Source organism: Oculina patagonica, chromosome 5 (assembly GCF_052425735.1).
Source record: "Oculina patagonica isolate OP01 chromosome 5, crgOcupat, whole genome shotgun sequence".
NCBI lineage: Eukaryota > Metazoa > Cnidaria > Anthozoa > Scleractinia > Oculinidae > Oculina > Oculina patagonica.
The window spans coordinates 26,736,006-26,757,823 of record NC_135762.1 but is presented as its reverse complement, the minus strand read 5'-3'; the positions used below and the strand labels follow the sequence as shown (position 1 = coordinate 26,757,823).

General features: G+C 36.2%; 2 protein-coding genes across 2 annotated transcripts; both read left to right on the top strand.

Moving 5' to 3' along the window:
• The first annotated feature begins 1,088 nt into the window (after nucleotides 1-1,088).
• LOC144653599 (sushi, von Willebrand factor type A, EGF and pentraxin domain-containing protein 1-like) lies at nucleotides 1,089-5,728 on the top strand. Its single transcript, XM_078513638.1, has 6 exons — nucleotides 1,089-1,517; nucleotides 2,680-2,925; nucleotides 3,363-3,575; nucleotides 4,049-4,261; nucleotides 5,565-5,636; nucleotides 5,676-5,728. The coding sequence occupies exons 1-5, from the start codon at nucleotides 1,481-1,483 to the stop codon at nucleotides 5,567-5,569; spliced, it is 714 nt and encodes a 237-aa protein (XP_078369764.1). The 5' UTR covers nucleotides 1,089-1,480; the 3' UTR covers nucleotides 5,570-5,636; nucleotides 5,676-5,728.
• Nucleotides 5,729-10,354: 4,626 nt separating this feature from the next.
• Nucleotides 10,355-19,153, top strand: LOC144653598 (sushi, von Willebrand factor type A, EGF and pentraxin domain-containing protein 1-like). Its single transcript, XM_078513636.1, has 5 exons — nucleotides 10,355-10,513; nucleotides 13,265-13,510; nucleotides 13,949-14,161; nucleotides 17,591-17,803; nucleotides 19,044-19,153. The coding sequence occupies exons 1-5, from the start codon at nucleotides 10,453-10,455 to the stop codon at nucleotides 19,046-19,048; spliced, it is 738 nt and encodes a 245-aa protein (XP_078369762.1). The 5' UTR covers nucleotides 10,355-10,452; the 3' UTR covers nucleotides 19,049-19,153.
• The last annotated feature ends 2,665 nt before the right edge of the window (nucleotides 19,154-21,818 follow it).

Sequence of the window (21,818 nt, the reverse complement as noted above, 5' to 3'; positions counted from 1 at the left end):
ATTAAAATCTCATAACTGGTTATAGTTAGCCTCGCACAAGAAGTTGTTCACACTGTGAACGTTTGAATATTCAATGTCAAATGACACGTGGAAGCTGCTTGCTATTTGCACTTGTTTCGCGAGTCAAATTGTTAAGGCTATAAGTGCGGTTGGATACAGCTATAATATAATTACTCAAATACCGTTTACTGATTACAAATACGATATTTTTTTAAAATGAAGATCGCCTTAAAATTCCCTGATTTTGAGATTTTTAAACATTCCTTTTCCTTAAATTTTTATTATGCAAAATAAAATCAAATAATACATCATGTCATGTTTAAGAACATGGCGCATTTAATAAGGAATATCGAACAATTGAGAACTTAGTAGGAAGAAATAAGAGAAAAGACTGTATGGAACCATCAATTATGCATAGAAGTCGAGACAGCTGCTTAAACTAAGTCCTGTAGTACCGTCCATAATCTTTAACAAAATGACAGATATTCATCAATAACACAAACCTTTGTCAACTTTGCTGAAACCACTGTCACGTCCAATATGATTGTTATTTCTGTTAAACACGCAATTCGCATTATTGGCGCAAACTTCTCGCCGTCCATTTGAAAATGTATTGAACTGAAACTGAATAAATGACCCCCCCCAAAAAAAAAAAAAAAAAAAAAAAAAAAAAAACAATTTTAAAACCAAAACATCACAAAAAAAAAAAAAAAAAAACTTTACCCAAAAAATAATTATATTTTTTTTTTTTTTTTTTTTTTTAACACCAAAATTAAAATGTGTGTTAATCGAGTTCTCCTTTCCCCTAAAAACCCCGAAAAAATCAGGTTTTATCAGTGGTATGGCCGCACTCGCATTTATCATATATATATTCCATTGCTACTGCTGGACTCATTTATTCTTTATTAAATTCATAATGTTGCTTTTGGAAATGTAAGAGTTTCACAAATTAAGAAGTCACAAATTTCGTAATAAATCTTTCTTCTGGCTAAGCAAAATTAATTCAACAAAGACTATTTACAAAGTGTGATTTCAAGAGCCTTGGACTTTGACTCCAATATGCATGGTGACTTAATTAATTAAAGAAAAGTTGACATGAAACCTTTCAGGTCCATAAAAACCATATCACACGACAATACTCCAAAATGTCTACGGTCTTTCCTTTTGGCGATACACCTTGACTTGGCCCAGAACATTATAACAAATTCTGAGTGTAGTTGACGTATATATACAAATTATGAACTTTCTTCATGAACTGTTGATGAGTTTGATAACTGAATTATTTTACTTTACTCCACTGAAAAGTAAACATTGGAATTATCCACCTGTTACCACCACAGCTGGTAAAATACTCCTCAACATTCAGCAGCCACGTACAACATCTCAATATACCATGTACGATCATCTAAAGACACAAAACTACCTTGACTTCACAAAAGCCACAACAGCTACAAGATGATCCTTCAGTATTTTATTCTGAATGTTTCTAATCACATTTGCGACTGCAGCAGTAGTAGGTAAGAAACTTGACCGTTTAATTTACTTGTGTTAACTGGTTGTGTAAAAAGAGATCGGTAAGAACTTATTTTTGTTTTATTACGAGCAATTTGCTATGCTCAGTTAAAATTAGGAAGAACAAGCACACCCTTTTTAAAAAGAAAATTATAAGAAAATTTACAATGAAGTTAACATGCACATGTTTAATTAAAGGACGTTCGCGCAAAAATATTCTAGTATTTTTGTCAAACGTTTCCTTTGATTACATGATATGTAATTTTTGTCAGAATCACCGACTTCGTTTAAGAGATAAAGCGTGTGGACAAAATACCCTGATTTTCAACCATTGGTGCTCGTAACTCAGCGTGGTCTCAAATATTCAAAATTGTTCACTATAGACAAATTATCTCAGCCAAATCTTATTTAAGTGGTTCTTTTACGTGAAAAATTTCAATTTATGTCATCCTTTTAATAAGAACTCTTAAGAGCAAACGTCGTACCGCTAAAATAAGACCGGGTTTCGATAGCGCGTTGGCACAAAAATTAAAAAAAATTAAATTTCTGCCTCATAGATTGGCTTTTTGTCCTTTATCCTAAAGAGTTTCGATAAGACCGGGTTTCGATGGCGCGTGGGCACAAAAATAAAAAAAAAAAATCAAACTTCTACCCCAGTTTTATTCTACCCCATATATTGTTTTTTTATCCTTTACCCTAAAGAGAGCAAACGTCGTACCGCTGAAATAAGACCTGGTTTCGATGGCGTGTGGGCACAAATATTAACAAAAAATTCAAACTTCTACCCCATAGATTGGTTTCTTATCGTTTTCACAAAACATGGAGAAACACGGAAAAAGCTAGTGTTTCACTGCCTGGTCGTCCAACGGCGACTAGGCAATGTATTTTAATCAACGTGCACGCGCGACCCATAACACGCCGTGATATCGCGACACTGACATGAATTACCTGCGCAGAGAGGTTGAGTTATTAACAACTTGCGCTAACATCCTGAAATGCATTTAATTTGAGAGTTATTTTCTGCTGATTTATAGAAATATATCTTATCACTATCGAATCATTCAGAATGAATTGTTAGCTGCAGTACCCCAATTTTGTTTCTTTTGAATAATTGTGATGTTCCCTAATGGAGTAGCAGTCCTTTTACGATGCAATAATTTGTTTTAGACCAAGAGCCACCAGTGTTCACCAATTGCCCAAGCGACATCGTAGTGGATGATGCTACAACATCTGAAATGAGAGTTAACTGGCAGCAGCCTACAGTTACGGACAATTCAGGGGTGCCGCCATCAGTTACCTCCAACAAAGCCCCGGGATCTCTCTTCTCTGTTCCTGGTTCGTATGAAATAATATACACGGCGACAGATGGCTCTGGAAATCTAGCAACATGCAGCTTTACGATAACTTTAAAGGGTAAGTATCTTATCGCTATCTTTTTGAAGCTGTGTGTTGAAAGGAGTAAGCCCTGGCCTCATCAAACGGAATCACAAGCAGTCAGCTTGGAAACCCAAAAGCAACATGCAGAAGAACATGTTAATGTTTTTGTTTCATTCTTTTCCATGGGCCTTCTTTAGGGGACAAAAACGCGAGAAATATAATTCTTTACCTTTTGGCCTCCTTTCATATTTCTTGTCGTGTTTTATTCCCTCGCGATCGGGCGGGTAACTGGTGCGTATTTGTGGGTCGTTTATGAATCGCGGATAAACTGTTTGCTTTTGCATGTAACATTTATCAATTGACTTTTATGACTTTTAGGGAAACGTAAAACGATTCGCACTCGATATAGAACAGCCAGCGGTTGGGGGGATAAAATCATTTACGGGATTAATTTTTCTTCATTTCTTTCACAGTCAAAACTTGTCCTATGTACGCGCCTCCTAAAAACGGAGCTTTGGCTTGTAACAGCATTGGCTTGCACATTTATTGTGTTGTGATGTGTAACGACAAGTCCGACTTTGTCTTCAACCCTCCAATGCTTTATTATTGTTCCGATGCACAATGGCAATTTTTTGCGTTGTTCGGACAGCCCTACTTGAAACAGCTTCCATGGCCTGACTGCTCTAGTAGGTTTAATATTTCTGTTGGGTACTACAAACTGCCAATAATATTGCTGGTTAGATCCACTTAATTGTAAAGTCTGCGTTACCGCAGTGGCGTCATCTGTGCGTCTGTACTCTAATAAGTGACAGGCATCAACCAATCACAACGCGCGCAGTAGCTCGGTAATTGTATAAATTTGAACAGACCCACGGCAAAATGGAATCTATTTGTTTTATACAAAAACAGAAAACTTTAGTGCACTTCAGTGCTAAAGCAATATGCCACTACTAGCGAGCTAAAGTTGTTTTCATTCAAGATAAATTTAGGAGACAAAACACTCTATCGTCTTTATTGTTGACGACTAAATTTTCTTCCGCGCGCCAATTTAAAAGCAAGCACCTTAAATTATTTTAACGTTTAGGACGAAAGACTTATTAATTAAAATATCTGACTTGTGAGGTGACAACTTTCTCTTTTTTTTTTTTTTTTTTTGCAGATACGGAAAATCCGTCCTATTTTAAAACGACAGCAAGATTTTCCAATTATTTTTATAATGGTGATGGAAATGATCCCAACGTCCAAGCCACAATCAAGACGAATTTCATCTCCTTGATGACAAATCCCAGTTACATCCCTCCTTTCATTTGCCTGTTTAAGCCTGATGAATGCAATCAGGATACCGTACAATTGTATGTTGGAGCCTCGACAGGTATAACAAAAGTTTTACATATTAAAATGACATAGGCTTTTGCGTGACGCTACTCGAATAGACCAGATGCCCTGAGAGGTTCATTTTCGATTCCGTGTCTCACTTTGACTCTAGGAACGCACAATAATAGGAGCAAGATTATCACATCGCCTTTATTTTAAGTGACTTGACAGGCTAGCACATTTCAGTTTTGTTTGGTTAAAGCAAAGTTAAGAGGCTACTATCACTACTCCTTTTCTATGGGATACTAGCCCTTCGAAGCCTTACCTTTCCTTACTCCTTCAGCTAATTTCTGCCAGGTAATACCAACACTTTGTTTGTACTCATTCCTTTATACTGGGAGGAGAGAGAACAACACCCGAGACATATTCCCTCTGTGTTGGTAGTATGAGTAAAATCTTAAGTGCATTTTAGCTTCATCTAACAAACGGAATGCCATTTGTAAGATCCCTTTGTGTTACAGTTCTCTTCAGACAATTCATATTTAGATAATTTATAAAAACAAACCGCTAAATCCGTGTAGTGACAAGAGAATCAAATATAAATTCCTTTTTTCAATGACACAGAAACAGGGTAGAAATCTTGTTATATTGGGGTCTATATTATTTTTAAAATAAGATTACGAACTCGAGATTTTGCGAGGTGAAAGTTGATGAAGCCGATCGAATGCCAAAACTACTACCATGCACCTCACAGACATTAATCTCGAGCTTACAATTTAATCGTTTAAGTGGATTTCTGACTCATTTTTCTTTACATGATGATTTCCAATTATTCATTTATATTTAAACAAAATAAATTATTTCCAATTAATTACTAATTTACATACGAACCATTATTTAACTTCACGCTAGAGAAATCGCGCGCAAACTTAATTTATTTATCATTTGAAACTTGCGACTGTGTACGCACGCTAATCATGAAAATTCATTTAACAATTTTGACGTTCTTAAACCCATGTAACGGTAAATTCCCCTCTTTTTAATTTGACTTCTCGGGGATTGAATTATCCCGTGATATTTCTAAACTTTCTCCAAAATATCGTAGAAACGAGAAAATGTTACAATTCTGTAGACGACTTTCAGCGATTCCCCTTTTTTCCCCTTCCCCCAACGACCACCACAACCCGGGCTCCCCACACTAATGGATGATGGTGTACGAGATCTTAGCCAATCAGATTGCAGCGTTTGCATTAGTAAACCAGAAATAGTCTACTAATATATCATAGGTCTCGGCCTATGACCTGATAAACACCATTTTAGAATTGAATCTTGACTGTTTTATTTTTTGTTCTTTTTTGCAGTTTGAAGCGTCAATGAGCATGTTGAGATGATTACACAAAGCTTTGAAAGAACCTGTTGAATTAAACTTACAATTAGAAAAAAAAAAAAAAAAAAAAACACAAAAAAAAACTCATTACTTGATGTACTTGACGTACTTATTCAATAAATGTTGTGTTTAAAGTCAGACTGCGTTTATACTTCTATTGTTGCCTAAGATGGAGCCATTCTTGGCAAAAAGTATCTTCTCATTTTAAAAGTCCAAGCTCTTAAAACATGAAATGTTCATTTATCGCAGTTCCTAGCCTGCAACCAGTCTCTCTTTTGCTTTAATAATTAATTAAATTCCGTTGGACGAGCGAATTTTGCAGATACGGCAAGCCCTTCTTGGTATAAAATGACAGGGTTTCCCTATTTTTTTCTTTAATGGTGTTGCAAATGATCCAAACGTCCAAACCACCATAAGGACGAGTTTCATTTCCTTTTTGAAATCTCAATATATCCCTTGTATGTTTTTCCTTAAGCAAACAATGCAAAGAGGAATACATCGAGGTGTATGCTGGTGCCTCGACAGGTATAACTAAACGTTTGGCAGATTAAAATGAAATCAATAGTTTTTAGTGAGATAGTCTTTTGGGTTAAGCTATTTGAATAGAACATCTACAAAAAATTTAACTTGGTTTTCATTTTCAATAACCCTTTTAAACCGGGCTTTTTTGGACCTTTTCAGATCGGAAGGGGCGGATACCCCCCCCCCCGCCTTTAAGAATATTTAAGCAATCATAATGAAACTTAAAGGATATTTAGTATGTACAAAAATCTATCTTTTGACATACGTCACGTGAGATATGACGTCGCATCACGTGAGAGTTACATCATAATATCAAAACAGCCGCCATCTAAGATTCGCCATCGTGAATTTCAAAATTTTCCAAAACGTCAGAAAACCGCCCAAAATGACTGAAAAGTACTCACAATAAATAAAACGGTGCACAAAGACCTAAAAGGTGAAAATAATTGCATAAGAGTTAATTTTCATTCATAGGAACACAAAAATTAAACATTTGGGTAAACATGTCTGAAAACCTATTCCAGATAAATTTTAGATAAACTCGCAAAGTTTAGCAGCGTTTGCGTGAATCTTGAAAAAGTCATAAGCGTTCAAAGTCAGCGCTGGCACTTTCCCCTCCCCCAGACTAGACAGGGGTAAAGTTCTCGTACAAAACGAGGAGTTCACCATATTACTTTTATTTTAAGTGTCTTGACAGGTCGGCGCATGTTTTCATTGCTACACCTTTTCTTTCAGATACTAGCCCATCGTAGATAACTTCCCACTCTACCCTCTAATCCCCCTTTAGAGTTAGATTACCAGAGCACATTGCTTGTACTTATTCTCATTCTTACTTCTAGAAAGGTAGGCGCTGTCCACCAAAACGCCGAGACAGTTTGTATCTGACTGTTGATTGTGTTAATATGAACAACATTCTCACTGCATCTAAACAACGAAAAGCCATTTTTATGATCCCTTCATGTTTCAAATGTCTTCAGTTTTTTATAACCTATTCGCAATAAATGCGACAGAGCCTTAAAGTTTGTCTGCGTTCAAGTAAATCGAACCACGATTCATCATTAACTCGGGTAAGAATTAAGGCTTTTTGACTAAAATCGACCATTACGGGTCAGGCACACTACTTTAACAGAAGCCTTAGCTTATTGTTTTGGAACAGTTAACGTTGCTTCACATAAAAGTATTTGCAGACTAAAAAGGAGATGGTCTTTAACAAATCGAGCAACATCCAAACAGATAATTCATTCAAATTCAAACTTACTTGATCAAAGCTACACTATAGTTGGCCTCGCACAATGAGTTGTTCACACTGTAAACGTTTGAATATTCATTGTCAAATGACACGTGGAAACTGATTGTTATTTGCACTCGTTTCGCGCTTTTGTTTTATGCCATGAGTGGAGTTGAATAATTACCCAAATCGTTGACCTTTATTACAGATACGATTTTTTTGACGATTTTTTAAAAGGAAGATCTCCTTGAAATTCACTGATGATGGGATCTCTAAACTTTCCTTTTCCTTTATTATGCAAAATAAAATCACATAATACATCAATGTCATGTTTAGGAACATGGCGCATTTAATTAGGAATATCGAACAATTGGGAACTTTAAGAAGGAAGGAATAACAGGAATAGTAAGATCAGGTCACATGCTCCACTCGTTTAAGACATAGTTGCATTCACTCTGTCTCTTTTGTATTTGTTTTTTGTTCTTGAAAATATTTTATGAAGTGTGGCTGATAACTCTTCATTTATTTAGATGGCATGAAACCAACGTGACAATTTAAGAGGGAATCCGCCAGGACTTCGAGTATTAATTGGACAAAATAATCTACCAAAATTATTTACATCTTATCGCAAACATCTGTGTCATCTCATCAAAAGAAATCATTTCTAACAACACCAAACATCGAAAACAAATTTTCGGAGTTCCACTGATTCGATTAAGGAGGCTCGATATAGTTTTTTTTTTTTTAGCCGAAGGGTGGTTGTTTTAAAAATTAAAATTATCTAGGAAGCCAATGTTCGATTTTTGCCAAAATATACCATAATGTTCAAATATGACCAAATTGTAATTTTTTACCCGTCACTAAGTCACAAAGGTTACCATAGCAACGATTGACGTTTTCTTTTGTTCTAAAACAAGCTTGATTTTCTCGAAATCTAGATTGACTCTTGGTGTTTATTTTTTGATATGTTAAAGTTTAGTAGATTGACTAACTGTTGACGAAATTTTAGAAAAATTTGTAAGAGCGTTTCCAAGTAAATCAAGAATGGAATTTTCAGAAAAACACCGTTTTAATAAAAAATAGGCGCTTTAAAATTGTTTCGTATTATTTGAGCGCAGTTACTCTTACTGAAATATAAATACTTACACCATCAAAGACTATTAACTAAAAGCGAAAGACTTTTTGCTTTAGTTTGTTAAAATATATCGACTGCCGATTGTAGGAAATTATAAGAAAATACCAAAAACTTCATTCTTGATTTACTCTAAAACGCTCTTACAGATTTTCCTAAAATGTTGTGTACAGGTAGTCAATCTGCTATACTTGAACATATCAAAAAATGAATAACACGAGTCAATCTAGATTTCGAGAAAATCAAGCTTGTTTGAGAACAAAAGAAAGCGTCAATGGTTGCTATGGCAACCTTTGTGACAAAGTGACGGTAAAAAATTAAAATTTGGTCATATTTGATCACTATGGTGTATTTTGGCAAAAATCGAACATTGGCTTCCTAGATAATTTTAATTTTTAAAACAACCACCCTTCGGCTAAAAAAACTACATCGAGCCTCCTTAAAAGATGACTTTACAAAATAGCCACACATGAGATTTTATCCATAGTTTACATTGTTCTTGCAAACTTTGAAATTCATTTTCTCAGGCTCTGATAAGAAATCTTTGTTGGTATTATTACGAATAATTACTTACATATTTGCTTTTAAAAAAGGGTAGAAAATAACGCAATAGGATTTAAATGAGTATTCTGATACTCGATTTTTGTCCAACTAAAGTTAATATTACTCGATTTCCTGATGGATTCCGTCTTAATTCTTCGATTTTCTTCTGAGAAAGACTGTATTGATCCATCTATTATGCATAGAAGTCGAGACAGCTGCTTAAACTGAGTCTTAACAAAATGATAGATATTCATTAATAACACAAACCTTTGTCAACTTTGCTGAAACCACTACTGTCACGTCCAATATGATTGTTATTTCTGTTAAACACGCAATTCGCATTTTTGGCGCAAACTTCTTGACGATTCTTCTCACCGTCCATTTGAAAATGTATTGAACTGAAACTGAATAAATGAACTTAATTCATTATATATGATACACCTAACTGCAATAGGGTTGTCATAGAAAAAAAGGAAAATGAAAAAGTCAAATAAGAATTAATTAATCGCATTCATGAAATTTATTCGTACAAACGGCTTTAAAAAGGCTCAAAATACGAATGAATCAATTCACCTCATTACAGCATAAAAAAGTGGATTTAGAGTGTGCAGATAAAAACTCGTGAGTTTTCTGTAAATGCTACCAGTTATAAAACTACGCGAATTAATTCATATTTACCTTTTTTCTTTTTCTATGACAACGTAATTGAAAATAGGTGTAAATGAGAGTGCAGCCATACCAATGAAAAAACCTAAAAAAAATTCAGGTTTTATCAGTGGTATGGCTCACCACTCGCATTTATCATATATATTACATTGCTACTGCTGGACACACATTTATTCTTTATTTAATTCATAATGTTGCTTTTGGAAATTTAAGAGTCTCACTAAGTAGTCACAAATTTCGTAATTAAAAAAAGAGAAAAAAATTTACGCCTTCCTTTAAAGGATGTAGGCACAATTAAATCTTTCTTCTGGCTAAGCAAATTTAATTCAACAAAGACTATTTACAAAGTGTGATTTCAAGATCCTTGGACTTTGACTCCAATATGCATGGTGACTAAATTGAAGAAAAGTTGACATGAAACCTTTCAGGTCCATAAAAACCATATCACACGACAATACTCCAAGATGTCTACCGTCTTTCCTTTTGGCGATACACATTAATTTGGCCCAGAACATTATAACAAATTCTGAGTGTAGTTGACGTATATATACAAATTATGAACTTTCTTCATGAACTGTTGATGAGTTTGATAACTGAATTTACTTTACTCCACTGAAAAGTAAACATTGGAATTATCCACCTGTTACCGCCACAGCTGGTAAAATACTCTTTAACACTCCAGAAGCCACGTACAACATCTCAATATACCATGTACGATCATCTAAAGACACAAAACTACCTTGACTTCGCAAAAGCCACAACAGCTACAAGATGATCCTTCAGTATTTTATTCTGAATGTTCTAATCACATTTGCGACTTCAGCAGTAGTAGGTAAGAAACTTGACCGTTTAATTTACTTGTGTTAACTGGTTGTGTAAAAAGAGATCGGTAAGAACTTATTTTTGTTCTATTACGAGCAATTTACTATGCTCAGTTAAAATTAGGAAGATCAAGCACACCCTTTTTTTAAAGAAATTTATAAGAAAATTTACAATGAAGTTAACATGCACACGTTTAATTAAAGGACGTTCGCGCAAAAATATTCTAGTATTTTTGTCAAACGTTTCCTTTGATTACATGATATGTAATTTTTGTCAGAATCACCGACTTCGTTTAAGAGATAAAGCGTGTGGACAAAATACCCTGATTTTCAACCATTGGTGCTCGTAACTCAGTGTGGTCTCGGAAATATTTAAAATTGTTCACTATAGACAAATTATCTCAGCCAAATCTTATTTAAGTGGTTCTTTTACGTGAATAATTTCAACTTATGTCATCCTTTTAATAAGAACTCTTAAGAGCAAACGTCGTACCGCTAAAATAAGACCGGGTTTCGATAGCGCGTGGGCAGGCGGTGTTGGACACGGTTCACGTGACATTTTTCGACCAATCATTTGTCACCTTGGTGGAAGCAATGGCGGACAATTTTGTCGCAGTATTTTGAGAAGGTCTCATCTTCTTCGCGCGATTCCGGCGAAACTTTAACGGTTGTTACGGATTATTTTAATGGAGCTCGAAGAATAATACCTAGGCCAGTCATCTGTCAAGTTCTGAATTAAGGGAAGCGATTTTTCTCTCAAAACTAGTCGATTGAAATCATGCCATATGGTAAAGGGTTGTTTGGCGCAAGCGTTCGACGTCGATGAACATTTGCTCATTTCTTGACAAACAAGGATCAGTACTGTAGATTATTTTTGCATAGAACTTTAGTTCGATAGTTGAACTTTAAGAAAAGTACGGTGGGCCCGGGCGGGCCCCGCCGTTTTAACGGTCAAATTTGGACTTGAAGTTGGGGGTTTTTCCTTGATATGTCACTCAGTTCTCTTCCATTTCGCGGCATTTTGCGGGAGTTGATGGTGTGATTTATGTCGATGTTCTTACAGGACAAGGGCTTAATTTGGTACTCCCGTTGATGTGTATTTATATTTTAATGTTCACTTGCCATTTTTGTTATTGTAGTGTTTATATCATCCTTTTGTTTGGCCGATATTCGGCATGTCGGAGCGATTGCCCAGCCACAAGTAGTTAAACTAAAATGCTCCCGCAGTCCCGCAGTTGACGAATAATTATCCTTCGCTCGTGCTTTATGAACGAGAAATACACATGTATTCCACTTATCCTTCGCGCAACACGCTTTAGTAAGAACGAGATATTTGCATGTACTCCACTTATACTTTGCGCACCCGCTTTAAGAACGAAAAATATACACGTATTCCACTTATCCTTCGCGCAACATGCTTTAACAATGAAAAATATGCATGTACTCCACTTATCCTTCGCGCAGCACGCTTTAAGAACGATAAATATATATGTGTTCCACTTATCCTTCGCGCAGCTCGCTCGAAGAACGAGAAATATGCATGTGTTCCACCATCTATTCAAGAAGACGAATATTAAGTGTTTATATCATCATTTTGTTTCGCCGATACTCGGCATAATTATTATATCAAAACGGCCGTTGGGCCCTCCAAGTAAAACAACCCAGAGAAAATCCATCAAAAACCACTATAGGGCGAACTGCGTTGGCCAGTAGTACATCGACATACTTCATACATAACTCGACATTTCTGAAAAACAAAGCGCCAAAGATAAGTTCAATTTTAGCCCGTTTACTTCGATCACAAACGTGCTAGAATCGAATAATATTTCCAATAGTCGACGAACCGCGATGTTTCGAATCCAAAATATGAGTTGTTCCGCCGTAAAATGTCGCCTTTATGAATCCAGCAATACGCATCTATGATCATCTATAGGTGCTACTAGGCTCGCGAAAGATTTGATATGGATTTCCTACGATATTTTTTTCAGCATCGGAATATCTTCGCACCGCGAGGAGATGTTTACAGATCGGCGATCAGACGATAATAAGTGCAATTGAAAATTTCTTCCGGCATGCTTTGCAAGTCGTGTCCAACACCGCCTGGCGCGTGGGCACAAAAATTAAAAAAAAATTAAATTTCTGCCTCATAGATTGGCTTTTTGTCCTTTATCCTAAAGAGTTTCGATAAGACCGGGTTTCGATGGCGCGTGGGCACAAAAATTAAAAAAAAAATCAAACTTCTACCCCAGTTTTATTCTACCCCATATATTTTTTTTTTTTATACTTTACCCTAAAGAGAGCAAACGTCGTACCGCTGAAATAAGACCTGGTTTCGATGGCGTGTGGGCACAAATATTAACAAAAAATTCAAACTTCTACCCCATAGATTGGTTTTTTTATCGTTTTCACAAAACAAGGAGAAACACGGAAAAAGCTAGTGTTTCACTGCCTGGTCGTCCAACGGCGACTAGGCAATGTATTTTAATCAACGTGCACGCGCGACCCATAACACGCTGTGATATCGCGACACTGACATGAATTACCTGCGCAAAGAGGATGGGCTATTAACAACTTGCGCTAACATCCTGAAATGCATTTAATTTGAGAGTTATTTTCTGCTGATTTATAGAAATATATCTTATCACTATCGAATCATTCAGAATAAATTGTTAGCTGCAGTACCCCAATTTTGTTTCTTTTGAATAATTGTGATGTTCCCTAATGGAGTAGCAGTCGCTTTACGATGCAATAATTTGTTTTAGACCAAGAGCCACCAGTGTTCACCAATTGCCCAAGCGACATCGTAGTGGATGATGCTACAACATCTGAAATGAGAGTTAACTGGCAGCAGCCTACAGTTACAGACAATTCAGGGGTGCCGCCATCAGTTACCTCCAACAAAGCCCCGGGATCTCTCTTCTCTGTTCCTGGTTCGTATGAAATAATATACACGGCGACAGATGGCTCTGGAAATCAAGCAACATGCAGCTTTACGATAACTTTAAAGGGTAAGTATCTTATCGCTATCTTTTTGAAGCTGTGTGTTGATAGGAGTAAGCCCTTGGCCTCATCAAACGGAATCACAAGCAGTCAGCTTGGAAACCCAAAAGCAACATGCAGAAGAACATGTTAATGTTTTTGTTTCATTCTTTTCCATGGGCCTTCTTTAGGGGACAAAAACGCGAGAAATATAATTCTTTACCTTTTGGCCTCCTTTCATATTTCTTGTCGTGTTTCATTCCCTCGCGATCGGGCGGGTAACTGGTGCGTATTTGTGGGTCGTTTATGAATCGCGGATAAACTGTTTGCTTTTGCATGTAACATTTATCAATTGACTTTTATGACTTTTAGGGAAACGTAAAACGATTCGCACTCGATATAGAACAGCAAGCGGTTGGGGGGATAAAATCATTTACGTGATTAATTTTTCTTCATTTCTTTCACAGTCAAAACTTGTCCTATGTACGCGCCTCCTAAAAACGGAGCTTTGGCTTGTAACAGCATTGGCTTGGACATTTTTTGTGTTGTGATGTGTAACGACAAGTCCGACTTTGTCTTCAACCCTCCAATGCTTTATTATTGTTCCGATGCACAATGGCGTTTTTATGCGATTCCGGGACAGCCCTACTTGACACAGCTTCCATGGCCTGACTGCTCTAGTAGGTTTAATATTTCTGTTACGTACTACAAATTGCCAATACTTTTACTGGTTAAATGTACTTAGTTACGCTGTTACGTTAACACAGTGACGTCATCTGCGCGTCTGTACTCTAATAAATGACATACGCGCAGTTGCTCGGTTGTTGTAGAAATTTGAACAGACCTATGGCAAAATAGAATCTATTTGTTTTATACAAAAACAGAAAACCAGTGCACTTCAGTGCTAAAGCAATATGCCACTAGTAGCGAGCTAAAGTTGTTTTCATTCAAGATAAATTTCCCCGTAACCACATGGCGCTGTTAAGGGCCCACTGACGTATATATTTGGAGCCGTTGCTAGGGACATTCACGGTTATATAGTTTTTTTTTTCTTGTTTAGTTATGGTTGAATCTTTTACTCAGTTCATAACGTAAATATGACGTCATCGGGCCACGCCCATGATCACGTGACCAATAAAGAAAAAGTCTAAAATTTTTGATGTTTTGCATGTTATCAGAAAATCATTCATGGTGTCATGATCTTTATTTGTTTTTGTATCTTGGTAAGTATGGGTTTCATTTCATTATGGAAAATAATCTTTTTAGAGAGATTTAAAATATTGATTTGTCCATAAAAATTTTTATTAAAAATGATTTAAGCAAATGAATACTTAGTTATGTTCCCGAACCAGGTTGGAAAATAATAACGTCGAAAAAAAGTAAATCAAATTAAAGACCCACCAACTATTTAGATTTTTTCTGCAAACCGGAAATCATTTTGTTAACGTATGCGTAATTCATCTGACAAGAGAACAGTGCGCGCGCTAGTTGTACGCGTACGCTTTTGAGATTATTTGCATGTGTAAAAAAAACTGCTTTTCTTGGTACAATTTAATCTGACTGATTCTCAGATGTGAAGTCAACTATTAGTCAGGTAGTTTTTCGGTAGTTCTTATTGTTTCATCTTATTTGGCGAGTTTGAAGAAGTGCTCGAAAGGAAATTTTTTTTGCACATCTGGCGCGTACAGATAGCGTGAGTAACCCGTACACGCAATACAGCGCGCACTCTTTTAGCACCTTAGCAACGCGCGAGAAATCCGTCAGTGGGCCCTTACTAAACCGATTTAATAAATTGAATTCGCTTTTTTCACGATCCCATAATACACTTTTTTGCCCCCAAAATTTTTGCATAAGCATTGTCTTCAATTTCTCTGGAGACGATCGCACCTCATTGTAACTGAATCCCACGAGAAATTGAAAACAATGCTTATGCAAAAATTTGGGGGTTAAACAAGGTGTATTATGGGAATGGTGAAAACAGCGAATAATGGAACATTAACACGCCAACCCAAAAACTGACCTATATCGCATTTGGACAGTTGTTCAAATCTGTAAGCTTTAACCTAAGAGTTCAACCGCCATTCATTTGTTTCCCGTGGCGTCGTCCAAATGTTCAAAATCGGACAAACACTTACAGCCTTAGATAATTTCTCGAATCATTCACTGTCTGCTTCAAGCCAGTTATTTTGCCCAGTTAAATGTACCGAAAGGTGAGCAATATTTTAGGCGAATTGTTTCTCACTGTAGATTTAAAATTAAGCTGAACTTTCTATTTTTTTTGTTGTCCCCCGAATTTTAAAAAACTTTTCCCACAACACTTGGACTGACTTAGACTCTTTGGGCGTTACCAAGGCGGGAACTTTAAAGTTCGATTTTGCAGCAAAAAAAGTAGCGGAATCAAAAAAATTCTTTTAGAATAATTGTTTATGCATTATTAAGATACAAAAAAAAGAAAAACCTGTAGGCCATATAGATATTTTAAAAAATGTTAGTAAACTATAATCGCTCATAGTTTTAAGAAAAAACAACCTATTGACTTCATTTTTGACGACTAAATTTCTTTCGGGCGCCCATGTAAGGACGTTCGCGCGAAAATCTTTTAACATGGCAATTTTTCTTAAACTTTTACCTACTGCTAGTTTAAAAGTTACTTATGTCAGAAATTTAAAAAAATGGGGGTCACCGAATTCGTTTTCGAGATATGATATCTGAAAGAAGGCGCTTATTTGGATAAATTTGATTTCGTCACTCGATATGACCACTGCGGCTTCTGGCAACATAATATTTTAAATGAATTGATGCAGGCCAACTTCCCTAGTCCCAATTTATTTGAGTGGGTCTATTGAAAAAATATATTTCACTTTTGAAGTCCCTTAGAGTAATCCTTGTCTTTAACAATTGGATTTGCAAACGTTCAAACAGCAAAGTACTGCAAACATTTGACTGATTTGATCGCGCGGGAAAGAGAAAATAATAAAAAAATAAACTTCTGACATTCGAATTTGGCTCATTTTTTGTCAATCGTTAGAGATTTATCCCAGAAGGTTATTTATACCGAAAAAAATGGGGGTCACCTACCGTTTAAGAGAGCAAACTTCAAGCGAAGTTAACACAACGACTACTCACCCAATATGTGTTTAGAAAGATTTCTCAGTGCGCGCGCTCGTGCATGACGTGGCGACGTGAATTACTTGCGCAGTAAGGATGCGCATAAACAATTAGCGCGAACGTCAAACTCATTAGCTAAATTTCATGACGGGGTGCTATCTTGTTATGCTTTAATTCGTTACATTTTGAACATCGATTCCTCGAAAAAGTATCAAGGATATTAGGGAAAGATGGAATTGCATCATGATTGTCCTTTTACTGAGAAATGACTGTTTATTGTGATGTTACAAGTTCTTTAAAGTTTAACTGCAGATAATGGGATTTTGTGTCCAAGTTTTCAGCTAGAACAGCGCACCGAATTAAATGATTATATAACCTAGTGATAAATCATAACCTATTTTGTGTTCTGACAAGGACGAATGTTTCGATTTCAAAAACTGCAAGAAAATAATGGCTTCTGAGGGAGTAAAAATGCGAAATCTAAACTTTGAAACATGCTATTTTCATTTTAAGAAAAAAAGTTTCAAAATTCGCTCTTGTCAGAACACAATAGAGTACACCGAATTTATGTTCTTCGCGAATTAAATCTTTGAATTTTATATCGGCTTAAAAAACTTAGACACAAAATTGCAGGTTTTTACGCCTCCGAAGACCTTCCGAGTCAATGTTTACAACGACGTGTGCTATATTCAAAGCTTTGAATCTAATTATGATAATAATTCGCTTTGTTCCAGCCCACGGGGCACAAACCTGAAAACAATAACTCGTAATGAGTTGCACAAATAACTTTAAAAAATTGTTCATGAATATTTAGTTTGTTTTCGGCTTCAGTCGTCGCAGTTCGTGCATACTCTTTAAATAAATACATACATAATGATGGCAAGGGTCCTGCGCGACCTTAAAAAAAGCATCTTGAATTATTTTTACGTTTAGGACGAAAGACTTTTTAATTGATGTAAATATCTGAAATGTCAGACGATAACTTTCTCTATTTTTTGCAGATACGGCAAACCCGTCCTATTTTAAAACGACAGCAGGATTTTCCGATTTCTTCTTCAATGGTGATGGAAATGATCCCAATGTTCAAGCGACCATCAAGACGAATTTCATCTCCTTGATGACAAATTCCAATTACATCCCTCCTTTCTTTTGCCGGTTTATTCCTGATCAATGCAATCAGGATACCGTAGAATTGTATGTTGGAGCCTCGACAGGTATAACAAAAGTTTTACATATTAAAATGAAATAGGCTTTTGAGTGACGCTACTCGAACAGCCCAGATGCCCTGAGAGGTTCATTTTCGATTCCGTGTCTCACTTTGACTCTAGGAACGCACAAAAATAGGAGCAAGATTATCACATCACCTTTATTTTAAGTGACTTGACAGGCTAGCACATTTCAGTTTTGTTTGGTTAAAGCAAAGTTAAGAGGCTACTATCACTACTCCTTTTCTATGGGATACAAGCCCTTCGAAGCCTTACCTTTCCTTACTCCTTCAGCTAATTTCTGCCAGGTGATAACAACACTTTGTTTGTACTCATTCCTTTATACTGGGAGGAGAGAGAACAACACCCGAGACATATTCCCTCTGTGTTGTGAAATCTTAAGTAAAATCTTAAGTGCATTTTAGCTTCATCTGAAACGGAATGCCATTTATAAGATACCTTTGTGTTACAGTTCTCTTCAGACAATTCATATTCGGATAAAAACAAGCTGCTAAATCCGTGTAATGACAAGAGAATCAAATGTAAATTTCTTTTTTCAATGACCAGAAACAGGGTAGAAATCTTGTTATATTGGGGTCTATATTATTTTTAAAATAAGATTACGAACTCGAGCTTTTGCGAGGTGAAAGTTGATGAAGCCGATCGAATGCCAAAACTACTACCATGCACCTCACAGACATTAATCTCGAGCTTATAATTCAATCGTTTAAGTGGATTTCTGACTCATTTTTCTTTACATGATGATTTCCAATTATTCATTTATATTTAAACAAAATAAATGATTTCCAATTAATTACTAATTTACATACGAACCATTATTTAAATTCACGCTAGAGAAATCGCGCGCAAACTTAATTTATTTATCATTTGAAACTTGCGGCTGTGTACGTACGCTAATCATGAGAGTTCATTTAACAATTTTAACGTTCTTAAACCCATGTAACGGTAAATTCCCCTCTTTTTAATTTGTCTTCTCGGGGATTGAATTATCCCGTGATATTTCTAAACTTTCTCCAAAATATCGTAGAAACGAGAAAATGTTACATTTCTGCAGACGACTCCACACTAATTGATGATGGTGTACGAGATCTCAGCCAATCAGATTGCAGCGTTTGCATTAGTTAACCAGAAGAAGTCTACTAATATATCATAGGTCTCGGCCTATGGCCTGATAAACACCATTTTAGAATTGAATCTTGACTGTTTTATTTTTTGTTCTTTTTTGCAGTTTGAATCGTCAATGAGCACGTGGAGATGATTACACAAAGCTTTGAAAGAACCTGTTAACTTACAACATTACTTGACGTACTTATTCAATAAATGTTGTGTTTAAAGTCAGTCTGCGTTTAAACTTCTATTGTTGCCTAAGATGAAGCCATTCTTGGCAAAAAGTATCTTCTCATTTAAAAAGTTCAAGCTCTGAAAACATGAAATGTTCATTTATCGCAGTTCCTAGCCTGCAAGCAGTCTTTCTTTTGCTTTAATAATTAAATTCCGTGGGACGAGCGAATTTTGCAGATACGGCAAGTCCTTCTTGGTATAAAATGACAGGGTTTTCCTATTTTTTCTTTAATGGTGTTGCAAATGATCCAAACGTCCAAACCACCATAAGGACGAGTTTCATTTCCTTTTTGAAATCTCAATATATCCCTTGTATGTTTTTCCTTAAGCAAACAATGTAAAGAGGAATACATTGAGGTGTATGCTGGTGCCTCGACAGATATAACTAAACGTTTGGCAGATTAAATGAAATAAATAGTTTTCAGTCAGATAGTATTTTGGGTTAAGCTATTTGAATAGAACATCTCCAAAAAGTTTAACTTCGTTTTCATTTTCAATAACTCTATTTAGACCGGGCTTTTTTGGACCTTTTCAGACCGGAAGGGGCGGATATCCGCCCGCCCCTCCGTAACTTCAAGAATATTTAAGCAATCATAATGAAACTTACTGAACTTAAAGGATATTTAGTATGTCCAAAAATCTATTTTTTGACATACGTCACGTGAGATATGACGTCGAATCACGTGAGAGTTACATCATAATATCAAAACAGCCGCCATCTTGGATCCGCCATCGTGAATTTCAAAATTTTCCAAAACGTCAGAAATCCGCCCAAAATGACTGAAAAGTACTCACAATAAATAAAACGGTGCACAAAGACCTAAAAGGTGAAAATAATTGCATAAGAGTTAATTTTCATTCATAGGAACACAAAAATTAAACATTTGGGTAAACATGTCTGAAAACCTATTCCAGATAAATTTTTGATAAACTCGCAAAGTTTAGCAGCTTTTGCGTGAATCTTGAAAAAGTTATAAGCGTTCAAAGTCAGCGCTGGCACTCCCCCCTCCCCCAGACTAGACAGGGGTAAAGTTCTCGTACAAAACGAGGAGTTCACCATATTACTTTTATTTTAAGTGTCTTGACAGGCCGGCGCATGTTTTCATTGCTTTTTCAGATACTAGCCCATCGTATATAACTTCCCACTCTACTCCCTTATCCCCCTTTAGAGTTAGATTACCAGAGCACATTGCTTGTACTTATTCTCATTCTTACTTCTAGAAAGGTAGGCGCTGTCCACCAAAACGCCGAGACAGTTTGTATCTGACTGTTGATTGTGTTAATATGAACAACATTCTCACTGCATCTAAACAACGAAAAGCCATTTTTATGATCCCTCCATGTTTCAAATGTCTTCAGTTTTCATAACCTATTCGCACTAAATGGGACAGAACCTTACACTTTGTGTGCGGTTAAGTAAATCGAACCACGATTCATCATTAACTCGGGTAAGAATTAAGGCTTTTTGACTAAAATCGACCATTAAGGGTCAGGCACACTACTTTAACAGAAGCCTTAGCTTATTGTTTTGGAACCGTTAACGTAGCTTCACATAAGAGTATTTGCAGACTGAAAAGGAGATGTTCTTACATCCAAACGAATAAATCATTCAAATTCAAACTTACTTTTTCAATGGCCAGAAAAGAGCTGTAATCTTGTCAAATCCATTTTTTGTGTATATACTTTAAAAATTCATTTTCTCAGGCTGTGATAAGAAATCTTTGTTGGTATTATCACAAATAATTACTTAAGTCTTTAGCTTTCAAAAAGGGTAGAACATAACGCAATAGGATTTAAATTAGTATTCTGATACTCGAGTTTTGTCCAACTAAAGTTAATATTACTCGATTTCCTGATGGATTTCGTCTTAATTCTTCGATTTGCTTCTGAGAAAAGACTGTATTGAACCATCTACGTATCAAGAAATGGTCCATTGTTGTGTTTCCCATTAAGCACTAAACAATAGTCCATTTGTTCTTGGTTGCGCTAAGAGACTTTGGTCGAAGTCGGCCGGAAAAGCTCTTGACTAATCGAAACATTGTCGGTATGACAATTTAGCTACACTGGGGGAATAGGTAGCATCAAATTTGTACTCGTCAGGTCAGGTTTCCGCGCCAGAAACTAATCAAAGCTATGAATGTATTACTTATACTTATAAAGACGCGAACCAACGCTTCAAAATGAGACCTTATTAAACTTTTTATTCATACTTATGAAGATACGAACCGACGCTTTGAATATGAACTCTCGCTTTACTTGTTGTTTACACTTGTGGAGACACGAGCCGACGCTTTCGACTTGAAACCTTGTTAACTTTTATTCACGCTTGCGAAGACGCGAACCCACGCTTTGAACTCAAACTCTTGTTTAAGTTTAAGACTTTATTCACACTTGCCAAGAAACGAGCCGACGCTTTCAACTCGAGACCTTACTCGAAACTTTTATTCACACTTGCAAAGACTCGAACCCACGCTTTGAACTCAAACTCAGATTTAATTCACACTTGGGGAGAAACGAACCGACGTTTAGAACTCGAAACCTTACTCGAAGGTTTTAGTCACACTTGCGAAGACGCAAACCCACGCTTTGAACATTTGCATTTCTTGATACGTTTCAGTGTTTCTAGTTCAGTAACACGCGTCTACTGGTGCGGTAAGCACGT

Excerpts from the sequence above, each read along its gene's own strand:
- LOC144653599 (XM_078513638.1), top strand. The coding sequence starts at position 1,481 with ATGTTTCTAATCACATTTGCGACTGCAGCAGTAGTAG. Across the intron at positions 1,518-2,679 it reads TGCGACTGCAGCAGTAGTAG|ACCAAGAGCCACCAGTGTTC; the intron begins GTAAGAAACTTG and ends AATTTGTTTTAG. Across the intron at positions 3,576-4,048 it reads TCCATGGCCTGACTGCTCTA|ATACGGAAAATCCGTCCTAT; the intron begins GTAGGTTTAATA and ends TTTTTTTTGCAG.
- LOC144653598 (XM_078513636.1), top strand. The coding sequence starts at position 10,453 with ATGATCCTTCAGTATTTTATTCTGAATGTTCTAATCACATTTGCGACT. Across the intron at positions 10,514-13,264 it reads TGCGACTTCAGCAGTAGTAG|ACCAAGAGCCACCAGTGTTC; the intron begins GTAAGAAACTTG and ends AATTTGTTTTAG. Across the intron at positions 13,511-13,948 it reads CTTTACGATAACTTTAAAGG|TCAAAACTTGTCCTATGTAC; the intron begins GTAAGTATCTTA and ends TTTCTTTCACAG.